This window comes from Phallusia mammillata, chromosome 3, assembly GCF_965637545.1.
Source record: "Phallusia mammillata chromosome 3, kaPhaMamm4.hap1.1, whole genome shotgun sequence".
NCBI lineage: Eukaryota > Metazoa > Chordata > Ascidiacea > Phlebobranchia > Ascidiidae > Phallusia > Phallusia mammillata.
The window spans coordinates 17,377,059-17,393,871 of NC_137254.1; the positions used below are offsets into that span (position 1 = coordinate 17,377,059).

Consider the following 16,813-nt stretch of genomic DNA (forward strand, 5'->3'; position numbering starts at 1 on the left):
TATGTAAAAAAATTCCCTAACCTATTTTTAAAAAAATGACTTTTGGCAGTCACCTTTTAATGCTTGCATTGTTTCAATTGGAGGACGTCGTCAAACATACAAAACCATATGTGGTTTACAAGTCTGGCGCATTTTAGTGCCTTTTCATGCCAATTCGCTGAGGCAAAAAAAGAAGCAAAACATGTAGGTATTATAATACTGTAGTGAACAAGCAGTGGTATAACTTGCTGTCTTTGAATGCTTTTTTGTTGTGTTGGCGCTTATGACCTAGGCCTGACCACCAATTCCTTTCTCATGAAAAGGCGCAGAAATGCACGGATTGTGGCACGCAATTATTTTCGTTCAACCCGTGTTGCTATGACTTTAATGGTCCTAAAATTAGTTCAATTTATGTTTTGGAACTAGCAGAAAACTTTGAAAACCTTAAAACTGCTCATAGTTTCATTTAGCCCATTATAGCCGCTGGTTCAACCATTCAAAAACATCTCAATTTTTCCAACTAACACATCTCTTGTAAATGAGAGGTCAGAGCGTGAGACAGCTAGCTGTGTGTCACATCTTCTTACTTCTGTCTGTAGCAAATTAAACGCTGTTAAACCTATATGGCGCCTACAGTTCAGGTTTCCAAGTCTATATTTAGACAGAACATGTCGCACAGCGCAACAAACGATTGAACACGCAACACCAATGTCACAACGCCAACGCATCAACTGTGAGCTAAAACTCTGTTACGCACGGACTTTAAGTTTAATTGACGCTCAACTTATATAGCGTCCAGTTAACAATAATTATGGAAATTTAGTTGCAAACGCCGTGAACGAAAAGGTCAGCGAAGTCCTAAACCGTAATTATTCTTCAATGGATTGTAGAAACATTAATTTGACTGGAGGCCGTTTTAAACGTTGCTTCTCGTTAACTCGCAAAGGAACGTTAAAATTATATAGCCTTGAGCCAGTATATGACCGGTGCAGTAATTAGAAAAACTGGTTTTGTTATCGTTCAAGCTTTTGTGTACAAAAATGCAAGGTTATTTGACCGGGTAAAATAAAAATACTTCACGATAATTGCATGTAAGTAATATATTTGAATTTTAAAGTCCAAAGTCCGATACAAAACAAAGATTGCACCCAATTACAACCTGTTGAAAATGACAAAATATATGTATGGACCACAATTTTATGTTTGACATAAAAAATGAACTTGACTGTTTTAAGGTAATTTTACTGGACGATGGATGATATTATTGCGTGGTTGGTGTTAAGATGACAATGAAATGGCAGGTTTTAGAATGTTTGGTAGCCGGTTTCAGCATGTGCTTTTTTTGAACAGCGATCAAATTGTTCTGAAAAAGGGCTTTTGTAACCATTTATTTTGTTTTAAATGAAGCTTGGTTTTCCGATTTTCTTCTGGATTACGTTTTTCTTTTGCTTGTTGTATGTTTGCATTAGCACTTAGCAGGCCACTTGCATTTCGAGTCAAAATCAGAAACCATCCAACTTTTATGAACCAAATCCGACAAGCCAGAACTTAAAAACTTTACAAACTAATTCCTTCACATTCGCTACATGATAACAAAATAGAGCATTTAATTTTTAAATTAATTCAATGGCAACAAACTGTTGTTTGTATGGCAACACTAGACATTCAAAAACTTACATCTAGTGGGCCTAGACTAAAAACTCCCAACAGACTTTGAAGAAACAGGCTGTTTAAAAAGTGGTTTGATACGAAGAAAATTTTGCACAATGAAATAAGTCGATCCGCTATAACATGCAATAGCACACTTTTGCAATTTTATTACCCCCATATTTAATAATAATATCTCCTTGGGACTTATTGGCTGTACAATTTTTGTCCCTTTCACGCGCCCGCTATTCCAGTCACCAACTTTTGGAAGGAGAAATGCGCTAAATGAATTTTTGATGTTGAGTCGTCGTATGGCATTTCGTTATTCCAACTAGCTATCAATGAAGTATTTGCCATAAAGCGTAATGCCTTTTTCACAAACGTCACATCGATGGGGTTTTTCATTTGTGTGTGTCAACATGTGTCTTTTCAAACTTCCAATAAGACCAAATCTGTTTCCACACACATTGCATTGATGGCGTTTCTCTTTGGTGTGAGTCAACATGTGTTTTGTCAAATCACTTCCGCGTCTAAATCGTTTGTTACAAATGTCACATTGATGTTTTTTCTCGTTGGTGTGAGTCAACATGTGTGTTTTCAACGTTCCTCTCAGCCCAAATGTTTTCTCACAAACATCACATCGATGCGGTCGCGCTTTGGAGTGAGTTATCATGTGCGTTTTCAAACTTTCACTGCGACTAAACCATTTGTCACAAACATGGCATCGGTGGCGTTTCTCCTTGGTGTGAGTCAACATGTGTATTTTCAAAAGTCCCCTCCGGCTAAATCGTTTCTCACATACACCACAGGGATGTGGTTTCTCATCAGTGTGAATCAACAGGTGCCGTTTCCAATTTCCTCGGCGACTGAATATTTTCTCACAAACTCCACACCGATGAGATTTGTAATTGGTGCCAGTAAGCCTGAATCCTTTTAAGGCGTCAGGTTTTCCGGTACAATTACGAATTTCTTCCTCTGAAGTCCATTCGTATTTAAAACCTTTTTCATACAATCCACCTTTCGTTGAACGTTGGTTAGGTACTTTAAAAGAACGCTGCGGAAAGATCACAAAGGATTGCTTTGTAGAATCTGGAAGTTGCAGATCTGTAAGCTCGAAGATCGAATTTTGCAATCTCATCGTAAATTTATTTATTTTACCTACAAAAAAATATATCTTTATTTAGTGACTGATTAAGCAAGATTGGCAAGCTTTTTCTTGAGCCTGGAGCGTCGCATAGATAGCTGTGTCTTGACAGGAGGAAGGTCAGATTTTAAATATATCGCACCGCTATGAATTCACGCGCAATTACAGCTTTGTAACTTTCTAGTAATTCCACCTGTTGTAGGCAGTTTAATGTGCACTAGGGCTAAATCTTTTCACACACACATATCTCTGAAGTTTGTCATTAGTGTGACTTGACATGCAGCCTAGCTTTATAAAATAAGGCGGTAGTTTCTCGCCAACCTAAATTAAATTGATCAGAGTTTTGTCAAGTACGCTGTCTGACTGTACATATAACTGCCACTTAAGCCTTGACATTCATGCTGCTGTTAACTCGACAATGAAATAATATGTGCCTTGACGAATTTGGACGTTGTTGCTTCTTTGCACTCTACAGTCTTCCATATCCAGGATCTATCTTAGCTGTCCGCTTAAACAGTGCTCCGCAACCTTTTTTCACGCACGTCACACCATACAAGCTTTAAATGTTCGGCGGCACACCCGAACCAAAAAATGCGATAATTTTTCGAAAGACTAAAAAGAGCATTAAGCAAGGGGTCTTAAACTTCTTTGAGGGCCCAAAACATATTTTGCGTTGGTAAAGGGCCGTACTCGTACTATTGGAACTTCTTCTGTAAAAGTAATTTGAACAAAAATATTATGTGCTTATGTTGTGCGTTCATGCCATTTAATGCACAAAAAACATTTGTAATACAATAAACAGATATACATGCAATTACGACACAATTGAAAAATTTGACGCAACAATTGGAATTGCTGATTTTCAACAGGAGGAACTATTTCCATCATACGATTAAATAGTCGCATTGGGATAAAATTTAGTTGGATGTTGTAGACTACTGTATCATTTGCTATAATGTTAAAATACACAAAAAGAAATTTAAACAAAAAGTTACGGTTTTGCGGCGGCACAGCGGTTGCGGAGCACTGCTCTTAAACAAAACATCCAGTGTTATGACTGTCGAACCAGCATATCAAACACTATATGCACTGACCCGTTGCCTACAGCCTTGTAAAACAAAAAAGAGTTTATAACGTTGTTTAGAAAATTGGCTCTCCAGCAGAGTTAGTGTGTAGTCTAGGTGAAAGCTCGAACTGATCAGTTGAGTGCAAGATACCTGATAATAAAAGATTGCTTTGGACAGCTGGTATCTCGATCGTGCTCAGTCAGACAAGCAGCGCGCAAGTGTTAAAACAAATTCATTAAGCATGCGGCGCATCAAATAATCAAAATTTGTTTTTGGTGGCACATTTTGCTGGTAAAAGTAACAAAAGTTGTTTGAAGAATGTTAATTTTTAACTACATGGCGGTAAGTAAGGATGCTTTTCTTTGCCAATAGCAAAAACGAGCTTTGAAATGTTGTCATGGACACCAGTATTTTTTGATGATCCTAAAACACCATGGGAATTGTTTGCACTTTAAAACACCATGGAATTGTTTGACTGTGTTGTAAGCGTCTCGGTTACGTTACTAAACACGAATGTACAGTCAAGTGACCATGTGTTATTTTAAATTTGGGCAAAAATCAAAACAGATCATTATGTGCATGAACAGTTTAAAAAGTCATAACAACACATATTTTATTTCATGGGATGTATAAGAAAATACGTAGCTGGCAGTATTTCTGGCCAAAATATTTTACCCAAGGAATAGTGATAAGGCTCTCGCTGTCAAACATGTTTGCCAGAGAACATTCATTGTATGTATTTTTAATGTTTTACCAATTATTTACAAATATGTCATTAATGAGAATTCAGAAGTAATATTGACACAGTTTTCTTTAGTGTGATGAGATTTCGGAATAATGTGCGACGACATCAGGCTTTTTAAAACTCCTCTTCAACTGCGTGGATCAACAACGTGTGTCTTTTCAGAACTCCACTACGAGCAAAGCTTTTTGCACAAACATCGCATCGATGAGGTTTCTCTCTGGTGGATGCATGTGTCAACATGTGCGTTTTCAAATTTCCACTTTGTGCAAATCTTTTTTCACAAACTTCACATTGATGAGGTTTCTCATTGGTATGTATCAACATGTGTATTTTCAAATGTACACCTTGTGCAAAGCTTTTTTCACAAACTTCACATCTATGAGGTTTCTCATTGATGTGTACCATCAACATGTGTCTTTTCAAAACTCCACCTTGGGCAAATCTTTTTTGGCAAATAAGACATTGATGACGTTTCTCTTCAGTATGTGTCAACATATGTCTTTTCAAATTTCCACTTTGGGTAAATCTTTTTTCACAAACAGCGCATCGATGAGGTTTTTCTCTGGTGTGTACCGACATGTGTTTTTTCAAAGTTTCTCGATGGCGAAATCTTTTTTCACAAACATCACAACGATGAGCTTTTTCGTTGCCGTGTGTCATCATGTGCCTTTTTAAAATCCTTTCTTCGCGAAATGCTTTTTCACAAACAGTACAACAATGAGATTTTTCGTTGGTGTGAGTCAACAAATGTATCTTTAAATGACTACCTTGACCAAATCTTTTTTCACAAACATCACATCGATAAGGTTTTTCGTTGGTATGTGTCATCATGTGTCTTTTTAAATGTGAACCCAATGCAAATCTTTTTTCACAAATATGACATTGATGGGGTTTCTCCTTAGTATATGTCAACATGTGTCTTTTTAAATGTCCACTTTGGCCAAATGTTTTCTCACAAACACCACATCGATGAGTTTTCTTTCCAATATTAAGATTAGACTTCTGTGTTTCCAAATGTTTATCATTATTATTATTCTTTTCACAAACATCCCAAGTGTGGCGCAAAGGTGATTTTTGATAGCATTTTTGGATGCAAAGCATCTTTTGCAAAATTCGCATTGGTGATCACTTTCTTTTTTGCTAGTTTGTTGTTGGTTGGAAGAGACTTGAAACGCGTTTTCCTTTTGCGAAGACGGTAGCTCAGATTCCGAATCCAGGGTTTTGATTTTTTCATATTAGTTAAACATCTAATGTTTGAAACAAGACGACAGTTGACTCTTTTGGCAATTAAAACAACTTAGTCAACGTTTCGTCGTCCCACTCATTAGAGCAGGGGTGGGGAACCCTCGGGCCGCATGTGGCCCGCTTGCCTTTTTAATGTGGCCCCCGTCACAATTTTAGTATACAACATAATTTTAGTATAGGTACAGTATACAACATAGTACAGACGAATCCGGTTAATCGCATAATCCGTTTAATTGCATCACAATTAAAAATCCCAAACCGTCGCCCATCGTTTGTTAAGAAAATCGTCCGGTTAATCGCATAAACCGGATATTCGCATCGATTTTCCACGAAATATGCGATTAACCGGATTGATGATCTCTCTGTGAAAGTCGAACAGCCCGAGTATTTGGAATAAAAAACGACGATATGATAGTAAAATCCTCCGGAGGTAATGTACGCGAAAAAGACGTAGATGCATTTTTGCATTCCACACCAAATAACGCGTCTAACGTTGAAAATGGCACGTCTCGACCATAAAATATTTTGGAAAAGTTATTAGAAGATTAAATCGGCGTTCAGTGTACCGCTGTGCGATAACAAGGAATCGTTATCTCACAGCCGTGCACATTGATCCCTTTTTTGGAGGGCTTATCTAATCGCCAATAGTTTAAATCAAGCGTTTAAATAAAGAGTTCAACGTGTTAAAATTACGAAACTGGTGTTCCGGCAAAGACGCTGATTGTAATTTCTTACTAAGTGCGAACTGCACCAAATTCGAAGTGTTAAACTGTATTGAAATTTAAACAATGTTAAATGTAAAACAAATGTTTAAAAATGTTTTCTGTTATATTGTTCATGACCCGCCAAACACGTAATGGTTGTAAAAAATGTTAGATCGCAAGTAATCACACCATGTTGTTTAGATTCACGTAGTTGGTAACGTGCCAATGATTGCCATATTTTGTCTTCTGTTCGTGACCTTGCGCAACTTATCAGGTAAAACACCGATTAAGAAAGGCATTTATTCCTGTAGTATTTGTTGCTGCTTTAAATTTTTGAAGCAACGATCACACGTTGATCACGTGACAGTCACGCTAATCTTGCAGCCGCAGTTTTGCTGAGTAAGCTAGAAAGTAGCGCCACAATCTGAGTCGTTAAAGTTTTGCTACAATCAAATATTCTTTTTGTCAATTGGATAACGGGTTATAATAGAAACTGATGCAGCTCGCCTTAGTGCCCTTGCGCTGTAGAATGTGCCAAAGTTTAAGTTTGACTAGGTTTCGGTCGTGTACTTGCGGGTTTGGGCTTGCTTACAAATATGCACCTATCACTTTGCCGCTTAACGCGTTGGTTTGAACTAGAAAACGAAATAGGTTAGAAACAACAGGCCATTTTACGTGTGTATTAGGAGAGAGGCCTGGCACATTTATAAGGAAAACTACCCAAAACAAGACTACAACGTCATAAACCGCCTTCATAGGGAAGTTCCCAAATTTAAACGTTGGGCCGCTTAGCTACGATGCGATGTAACATCCTTTCAAATAAACCTGACCGCAAGAGAAAGCACAAATGAAGCGAACTGTGGCGTGTGCGCCAATTAAGAGAGTGTGTGTGCGTTTCTACTGTTTCTTTAACACACTTAGGCGATTGCACCATAGCCACGACAGTTAGGAAGCATGACGTCATGTATTGCGCTGGGAGCAGCATTTTTTTCAATTCTCGGCAACAAAAGAGAGAAAATACTGCTCCGTTGCCATAGTTGAGCGTCACTGCAACTTTGTTTCAGCTGGGGAAGTGAAAATGAGCACTTTTGTTAACGGCGTGTACTGTTTACATAGCAACCGGATTATCGCATAATCCGGTTAATCGCATCAAATACCCTTGGCAAATCGATGATGCGATTAACCGGATTCGTCTGTATAAAAAAACAATAAATTTTTTATGTACAAATATGTCCTTGAAATGACTTCGACACTTCTGGTAATCTCCCCATCCACATTATGACGCCAAACTTCTAAAAATTGCTACACATTCAACCACTTGCTTTATTTGTGACGTAACAGTCACCCGATTGCCTCTCCTTGCAGTAACAAATCATTTGTCCTGTGGTGTATTTTTTTGAATTGCGTTTAGAGCTGTTAGCGTGGATCCTTATAATGGTATTTTAAATATGTTCTTGGAAAAAAATACAGATCGATATAATGGAGCTAGGGTATTCCAGAAAGAATGGACAAACTCTTATTTTTAGTCGAAATAAGTGATAAACCTGTATTATAATATTATAACACGGAATTTAACAAAATGTTTGGCAGATCCAGATGGAAAGATTTTAACAACTTACGTGAGATGCTGTCGCACAGAAAATATCAACTACATACTACACTTTTCGGTGATTGTGACGAATTCACACTAGAGTAACGGTTCGATCTGCAGGGGCAACCAGCCAAATACACGCAATATTTTATGGCCTTTCTATAACAAAGGCACAGCCGCTTTCAGCAGGCTAGAAAACTAGCTTCCGATAATACATACTACTTTGACAGTTTTTTTGAAACATTACCTATATCTTTAAATATTCAAATGAAGTTTTAGATTCTTAGGTACTTTTGCGTTAATATCTAATTACCGTTTGCCCCTACATTCTTTTTGGAAAAAAAAACTTTAATTATTATTCTTCGTATTTCTTTTCTAATAATTCTTTTGCTAACAACGAAATAAAATGTAATCAACCGTCCCGCTAGTGCAGGGGTGGGCCAACCCGCGGCTCGCGAGCCGCATGCGGCTCTTACGTCGTTGTCGAAGTTTTGGGGCACTGTGTATATTTTGGTTAGTATGTCGCGATCTGGTACACAAATCGTGAAATGTAAAGTAAAGCTTTAACAATTTTGCTTTTGAACAAACTTATTATCGGTATGGCCACAAACCATGCCTTAAAACTGGAACCTTATACGGCAATCATGGCTTGATTATGATAGCATATATTCAATTGTTGAACAATGAATGGTTGCTCATTGTTGCGTACAATGCGAATGAGACGCAAAGCAACAGCAATATTTACAACAAATGTGTTCCAAAATAAATACTGCTTCAATCCGTTGTTTTTCGGGTTATGACGAACGTTCTATTTTATGGGCAGTTTCTCTTGGGTTTGAATTGAGCGATTGTTGGTGGTGAATGCATTAGTGACGTCGCTATGAATTTAGTTTCGCCACTTGGCATTTTTGTAAAACTCGGCGCCTAAGTTTGGGGCGCATGCGCGTTAGATGAAAATACACAAATTTTCTCAGCAGGGAAGATCTTTTGAGTAAACAATTTTTGTCAAGCTGGCCTTTACAATGGGAGAGAAATGAGGTCTTTAGTAATTCATCAGACATGAATCTCACCGCACGTTATTGATAGAATGAGAAAAAAGCGCATATTTTAATTCATATGTTTTTGCTTGTAGGATTCGTTGAAATGGGAGTTTTGTGTGAAAGGCAGTGTAAACCATTTATTGTTAAAAATTACTGGCACGTGGTCTGTACAAGTCTAATTGTGTTGTTAACATGTTGATGTTCGACATTTAGAATAAACCTGGTTAAGCGCAGGTCTCTGTGTGTGAGGAAGGGACGAGGCAACCGGTGTGCATAATGTGGCGCTTTGTGGAAACACAGTAAAAAATGTGGCTCTTAGGCTTTGACCGGTTGGCCACCCCTGCGCTAGTGTATACATCGTCGCACTCACCGAAGCTTTTAAGTCCTGGAATTATCAAACGTCTGTTCTAACGTTCATGTTGATGCCCTGCGAGTGGAAATGCCTGGACTTCATGAAACCTCGCTTGTGATAATAAGCTAGAGTTGCCATATTTTATGATACACAATCCCTGACAAAATTTATCTCGGTTGCGTTAACCCAGTTTCAAACTTTAAGTCTGAACGTGTATTTCAGAAAAACGAAAATTGATTGCAGGATTTTAGCTAGTTATGCAAAATTACGCATAACAATGATCCGAATCTTACATCACAGACAAAAAAAAACATTAAAATTGTGCGCGAACTGGGAGTCACAAAGACCTTTTTAAATTTGAAATAAAATGACACTGTAAAAATGTTTTTATGTCTCTCGAGATTTGACTTGTTGTTAGTTAGTTCCTAGCACATTAGATACACAGTTGAAGCAAATGAAATTTCCCATCTAGCATCGAATGCTGTGTTTTCATGAGACGCGTTTTTTATTTGTGTATTTAACGCGTATTGTTAGACAACTAGCAACAAACAAACAGGTATTGTTACGCGCGCACAAACACTGCAAAACCAAACAGTAACCTTGTACGTTAACCTGCGCGCCGCCAATTTACCTCTTTACGTTTCATGGTATAGACGCGGTTGTAGCTAACTACTATAAACTTAAATTAATTTCATAGTATATATTTTTTTTTCCTGACGCAGATTTGAACACTAAACTCCCTGACATGTCAGGGAAAATCCTGACGTATGGCAACCCTATAATAAGCTTCTTTCGCCAACACTGTAACAGCAGAAATCCCTAGCGTTCTGTTATATTATGTTCACATCAGCCTATGTACTATGAACTTCATTTCCCGCGATGTTTAAATGCCATTAATGTCGAAAAATGTTGTTAATATTTACCACGGCTAAAGCATCAGTCACATTATTCTGTTGAGTAATTTTAGCTTGTAATATAAAGGCATTTGCAGAAACAGCTGGTGCCAAAACAAAAACATCACTTTAGATTTAGAGTTATTTTTTTTCGTTTTCTTTTAGATAAGGGTGTTAAAATGTTACATTATGTGTTTGTCGCAAAGCAAAAACATTTAGAATGCGTGTCAACTAATTAGTGATAAGGGAGATCAAACACATAACGATGCAAGCCAACATCCTCTCTACGTTCTAATTCTCCACACGATTGTCGCACCTTTTTTCGCGTTTGTTTGATTTTACCTTTGAGGTTTGCGTTGGTAAATTGTTTGTTACTTAATACTGATGTTTTAAAGCGTTCTGAAACAATAGATCTTACACAACTAATATACAATCTTGCTGACGGTAAGGTGTGAAGTACTCTGCGCTCTTACAGAAAGTTATAGTTAAATGTCAGGGTTCTCAGGCCATGAACCACAGCCCCAGCCATAATAATTTCGTGGACCATTTTTGTTTTCGCAAGATCGAAGTATGCATACAAAACTACTATTTGGACTTGAAACCTAATTGTTTAAAACCGATTTTCAAGAAGTGAACTTGTTTATCACCAAATTTAGTGGACGCCCTGTAGACCATCCAAAAATTCGGTTTGCATTAGGGGATTGTTAGAGAGTGTAGCCAGATTTTTCGCAGAAGTTACGGGCTATTGGTTAGACAAGACTTCAAAATTGTCTCCCGTGAGATTAGTAATAAGTTGTGATGACACACTTTTTCTATTAACCATCATCCTTGCACAGTTGTAAACCACATTATTTTTCTGCAGAAGCACAGCCCTCGCATACAAGTTTATCAGATCGGCCACATGACAACTGACAATGGCATGTCGCTTTCAGGTGTATCGCTCGCTTCAGAATATGATGTGTAGCTAGTAATGGCACAGTCAAAGTAGTTCCATTTAGTGGATGCCACTTTTCCTTGCGACAAAACAGACGCAAAACATTTTTAACGCCTTATCAGTTTTTTTTTTGCACCCTGTCTTTAAACACAGAAGATAGCAATAGAAAAAGAAACTCGGAGGCTGTTGTTTACGCACCACCTGTTTCTGCACCCGATTTTTTACGAATCACACTTAGTAGCATTTTTACAGATATAGCAGTGGAGTTCAAAGAAATAGAAGGGAACGAGGGCAGCAGTTGACTGTGGTAATCAAAGACACAAGATATTTGTTGCATATCAGATGTAGTGAATGTTAGCAAACATGCAGAGCCAAAAACTAGGCTGTGAACATTGGGACCGTAGCAGAATAATATTTACATGTTTTTTTTTAACTTTGTTGACACACACGAAAGAGAAACTTCACCATTGTGAGATTTGTGAGAATCGATTTTGTCGTAGAGATACATTAAAACAGCACATGTTGACTCATACCAAAGAAATCAACGGTAATGTGGTCAATGTTTAAAAAAGGTAAAAAATGACATACAGTGAGTTTATACGTAATTTACGCATATTTGTGAAAAATGCGTAACGATTTACGTTGTTATATGTCTTTGACTAATTGTTGGTGTGCTCTAAATATTGTTGATTTTACAAAATTGTTTGAATGCATACATTTAACCATAGATGCCAAACTGCCATTGTTTCCATTGTTACGTTTAGGTTGGACACGCATGAACGCTTCTAGTTTTTTTGGCCAAAACAAACCGCGTTAGATTGTAGTTTGCATCTTTTGAACCAGTTTACTTGCATTTTCAATCAAGCGATGGCGCCATGTAATTGTTCAGTTCCAGGATGCCTGTCGTCCTACCAAAGGGCAAAGTCCAACGGCCAACAAATCACTCTTTTTATAGTAAGAAGGCCCGAGTTAGCCAAGACTGCAGACGAAAAAAATCATCGTGAAAAGTTAACAAATTTTTTACTGGCAATGAGAGATGTAGCAGCTGGTGACATATTGCCGCAATTGTTGCATAAGGAAACGTAAGTACCTCTATAATCTACATACCTTAACTTAAGTTCTTAAAGTCGACAATATTTTGTTACTCATCAACGGTTAAATTCCAGGGCAGCAATATGTGAAAACCATTTTTCCTGCCATGATATCTTAATGAAAGGCAAACAAAAAGTTCTTAAAATAGGTGCAACACCTTGCAAAAATCTTCCCAAAAGGTCATCTTTTTCAAACCCATCAAGAAATTCGCCGACAAAACGTGAATGTAGTTTGAAAACGAGGCACTCAACCGTTAAAGACTTGTTAAAATCAGCAGAAAAACTACCAGAAAAAATGAAAGGCAAGAAAAATATACACTGGCAGTTGCTAATGTTTACTACGACAATGAATTATCAAAAAAATATCTTTTTAGATAACTGGATATTTTACAAATTTAAAAAAAGTCTTTTTGCCGAGTATAAAGAGGAAGATGTTTTGCTTCCACGATACAGGTAAGTTTAAATGGTGCGCACTGTCTGCAGCTTGCTTATCAGTAAAAAAGGGCTTTTTTACTGATATGTGGCTACACTAGCCAACATGGCCAAAGCCCTGTCACCAGCTGTACTGATGAGACCTCAAAGGTCGAAACAGTCTGCACTGTTTGTAGCTTACATTTAAAAAATTACGTCTAAGGAAAAATTAAGATTTGAAATTTTAGGATAGAATTTGGAACAGATGCCAGTTTACTATCTCTTTCATTGTCTGGCTGGAAGGTGCGAACACCAAACATTGGAGATCCTAAAACTTACACTCTGTACAGTTTACTTGGTAATCTGGAAAACAAAGACAAGCTTAAATTTGCTGATTTGTTCATGTAAATGTAAAACTGTTTCAGATGTGACACAAAAACTACACTTGTGCCAGGGCACAAAAACTGCAACAAGTAATAACAAATTACATTTCATCATGAAATGGAATGGAGCATTCATTGAAACAATTAGTTTAAATAGAAATGAAATGTGTAAAATTGCAGGTAGTAGCTTTTTAAAAGTGTTGTTTCTTATTCTTTTTAACTTATTTATTCACATTTCTTCCAGTTCATAAAAAAGATAAAAGTGTATTATGTGATGTTTGTGGAACCTTGTCTGAAGCAGAAGATATAGTTGAGGTGGATGACTGCATTCACAGCACTGTTCAGGTTTTAAAATCAGGCTCAACTAATTTTGCTTTTTTAAAGTAGTACTTATAAACCGGCTCAATGAGTACTTTTTCTAGAGTGTTTATGCAAGCAACAGCAACACCAGTAATTTGAACGATTGGCAGAAAATGTTTTTTAAAAATCAAATTGAAAATGCATCTACTTCAGTGAATGCAAGAAGATATCATCCGGATGTCATTCGGTGGGCTATTGAGTTTTACTCAATGTCACCTGCAGCATATAGGCATGTGAGAGGAAGTGAAGTTTTAAAGCTTCCTTCTCCAGAAACAATTAGACAGTACAGGTACATACTTTTTGGGTATTTCAGTGTGCCTTTGTAAATTACAAAACTGTCATTATAGAAACTGTATTTCACCTAAACCTGGTTTGAATACATTGGCACTAGAAGAGATCACTCGAGTGATGGAAAACCATGATCATTTGCCAGCTTTTATCACAATGGATGAAATGAAAAGTAAGGCCAATAGAAACAGTGTCTTAATTTTCTAAAAGTAAAAAAAATGCTGTACAATGCAGTTCGTGAAAATGTGGTCATAAGAAATGGAAAGCTTGTTGGATTTGTTGAACTTCACTGTGAGAGTTCCATAGAAGCTAATCTTGCCTCTCATATTTTAGGTATATAGGTACCATTGAATTTGCTTTTTTTTATATAACTAGGTTTTATTATCCAGTGTTTTACATCCGGACAATAAAACGAGAGATTTCTTTGCCATTAGCATGGTTTCCAACAAAAAACACTCCTGCTTCTCAACTAGCATTCATATTTTGGGAATTATTGTATGAATGTGAGTCACGGGGTGTCCAGGTACATGCAGTTGTGGCAGATGGTATGCCAGTAAACAGAAAATTTTTCAAAATTGCCAGTGGTGTAACAACCATACCCTTGCATCAACAACCTCTTCTTGCACCAAACCCACATGCACAAGATCGCCCTGTTTTCTTGTGCTGTGATCCTTCCCATTTACTTAAGGTTAGTTTACCTAATAATGCTACTTTTGTTGACTTAAAAAAATTATGACATATTTTTTTACCAATTTGTAGACAGCTCGCAACTCACTTTATGCCTCTAAGCCAGGGGGGACAAAATATATGAACATGTTTGGTGAAGATGTGCTCTGGACACACATTAAACAGTTACACCAAATAGAAGCAACATCTGTAATGCTCTCGTCCACTCCTCTAACATCAGACCACATTGAGTTGACGCCCTACAGCAAGGTCACTTTAATTTTGATTTGAAACCTTGTTAAGAACAAAAATGAGAAACCTTACTTTTTAGATGAAAGTTAATTTAGCACGTGATGTTTTGAGTTGGAGGGTAGGAAAGTGTCTACAGGAAATTAAAGATGCAAGTGGAACTTCAAAATATGTGCTACTGTTTGCAAAGTTTGTATTGTAAAAAAACTTGTTTTTGATTCCAACTAACCAAGTACACTTTATAGATGGTTTGACATTGTGAACTGTTCCACAAAGTGCCCAGTTAAATCAGAAAATGATGAGAGACTGACATGGTTAGAAGAAACTTTCATTAAAACACTTTTATCATGGAAAGTAAGTTTTTAGAACTTCATATGGTGACTATTTTGTATTCTAACATTTTTATTTTTAGATGCAAACTAAGGATAATGAATTAAAAAAAATAATGGCAAAGCCAACATTGGAAGGATTGATTTTTACGACCAGAAATTTAATTTGTCTCTCAAAACGACTGCTAACGTCAATGGAGTATGTTTGTCTGCATTCTTTTACACAGGATGTTTTAGAAGCATTTTTCGGAAATCTTGTATGTTGTAAAATAGACAATCTGATTTAGGTTATTAATATGTTAATTACTTTTTAGCGTCAGTTAGGTCATCGATCTAAAAATCCTGACATTGATCAAGTGAGCTATGGCATCCATCACTTCACACAGCGGAAAAAAATTAAAAAGCTTAAAGGTACCAATACAACATGTTCTCATGGTTCAAACAACCCATGGACATCTGTCTGTGAAGAACCAATCAGTAAAAAGAAGAAAGTCGTTGTTTAATCTTGTTATTTTATTTCTATACATGTAAAACCTTGTTAATTTTTGTGTAATTCACATTTTTCCACATCTACCGTATTTTACGGACCATAAGGCGCACTGTCAATAAATTGCTTTGATTAGTTTTTCGTTCATACATAAGGCGCACCGGACTATAGAACGCAACGTATTTTAAGGAGTATGGGTTACCGTATAAAGCTCATTAAACATTAATGCTCAATATTTTTTTGTGGTTATTGTATTTTATTCAAAGAAACGATCTAACGAACAAAAATTAAAAACTCAAAACAAGTACAGTTTAATCCTCCTCCAGAAATCCATCAAATTCTTCATCTTCTGTGTCGGAATTCAGCATTTGTGCGATTTCGACATCAAGCATTCCTGGATCTGTCTCGTCACTGTCAGAGTCTGTCTCATCGCTATTATCAGTATTTAATTGTTCAGAGATTATCCCAGCTTTCCTAAATGATCGCATGATAGTGGATACTGATATTTTTGCCCACGCATCTACGATCCAATGGCATAGAGTTGCGTAATTTGCCCGTCGTTGTCTCCCTGTCTTAGTAAACGTGTGTTCGCCGTCTGTCATCCAATGCTCCCACGCAACTCGCAGTTTAGCCTTAAATGGTCTGTTGATACCAATATCTAGCGGCTGAAGTTCTTTGGTTAACCCACCCGGAATAACGGCAAGCGTTGAATTTGTTTTCTTAACTTTAGCTTTAACTGCATCGGTCAGATGAGCGCGCATGGAGTCATAAATCAACAGAGATGGCGATTTATGGAAAAATCCGTCTGGTCTCCTCACATAAACCTCTCGTAACCAATCACTCATCATCTCTTCGTCCATCCAGCCCTTTGGGTTGGCCTTGATGATGACACCAACCGGAAAATTTTCTTTTGGTAAAGTCTTTCTTTTAAAAATGACCATGGGCGGTAGCTTCTGGCCATTTGCCTGGCAACCAAGAACTACTGTTAAAGATGACTTCTCATTTCCTGTGGTCCGTATACTAACAGCACTGGCTCCTGTTCTTTCTACGGTGCGGTTTACGGGGATGTCAAAGGTCAGGGGAACCTCATCCATGTTTGTGATGTGATTTAGCTGGATGTTTTGTTCATTGATCTTGTTTGTGCAGTAGGTGCGAAACAACATCAGTTTTTCTCGGTAATCATCTGGTAGTTGTTGCGAAACGGTAGT

At 37.3% G+C, this 16,813-nt stretch overlaps 3 protein-coding genes and 1 pseudogene across 3 annotated transcripts; 2 read left to right on the forward strand and 2 right to left on the reverse strand.

The window, feature by feature from the left end:
* Positions 1-454: 454 nt before the first annotated feature.
* On the reverse strand, positions 455-3,477 carry LOC145220583 (uncharacterized). Its single transcript, XM_080087793.1, has one exon. It carries the CDS (start codon positions 2,762-2,764, stop codon positions 1,958-1,960), a length of 807 nt encoding a protein of 268 aa, XP_079943919.1. The 5' UTR covers positions 2,765-3,477; the 3' UTR covers positions 455-1,957.
* A 115-nt stretch (positions 3,478-3,592) lies between these two features.
* Positions 3,593-13,097, reverse strand: LOC145220579 (uncharacterized; annotated as a pseudogene).
* Positions 12,551-14,991, forward strand: LOC145219748 (uncharacterized). Its single transcript, XM_080087068.1, has 10 exons — positions 12,551-12,734; positions 12,807-12,885; positions 13,092-13,249; positions 13,471-13,571; positions 13,649-13,875; positions 13,934-14,046; positions 14,109-14,207; positions 14,264-14,562; positions 14,634-14,810; positions 14,872-14,991. Exons 1-10 carry the CDS (start codon positions 12,551-12,553, stop codon positions 14,989-14,991), a joined length of 1,557 nt encoding a protein of 518 aa, XP_079943194.1.
* A 93-nt stretch (positions 14,992-15,084) lies between these two features.
* LOC145220596 (uncharacterized) lies at positions 15,085-15,724 on the forward strand. The gene is made up of 3 exons (XM_080087803.1): positions 15,085-15,143; positions 15,202-15,375; positions 15,433-15,724. The coding sequence occupies exons 2-3, from the start codon at positions 15,202-15,204 to the stop codon at positions 15,619-15,621; spliced, it is 363 nt and encodes a 120-aa protein (XP_079943929.1). The 5' UTR covers positions 15,085-15,143; the 3' UTR covers positions 15,622-15,724.
* Positions 15,725-16,813: the final 1,089 nt, after the last annotated feature.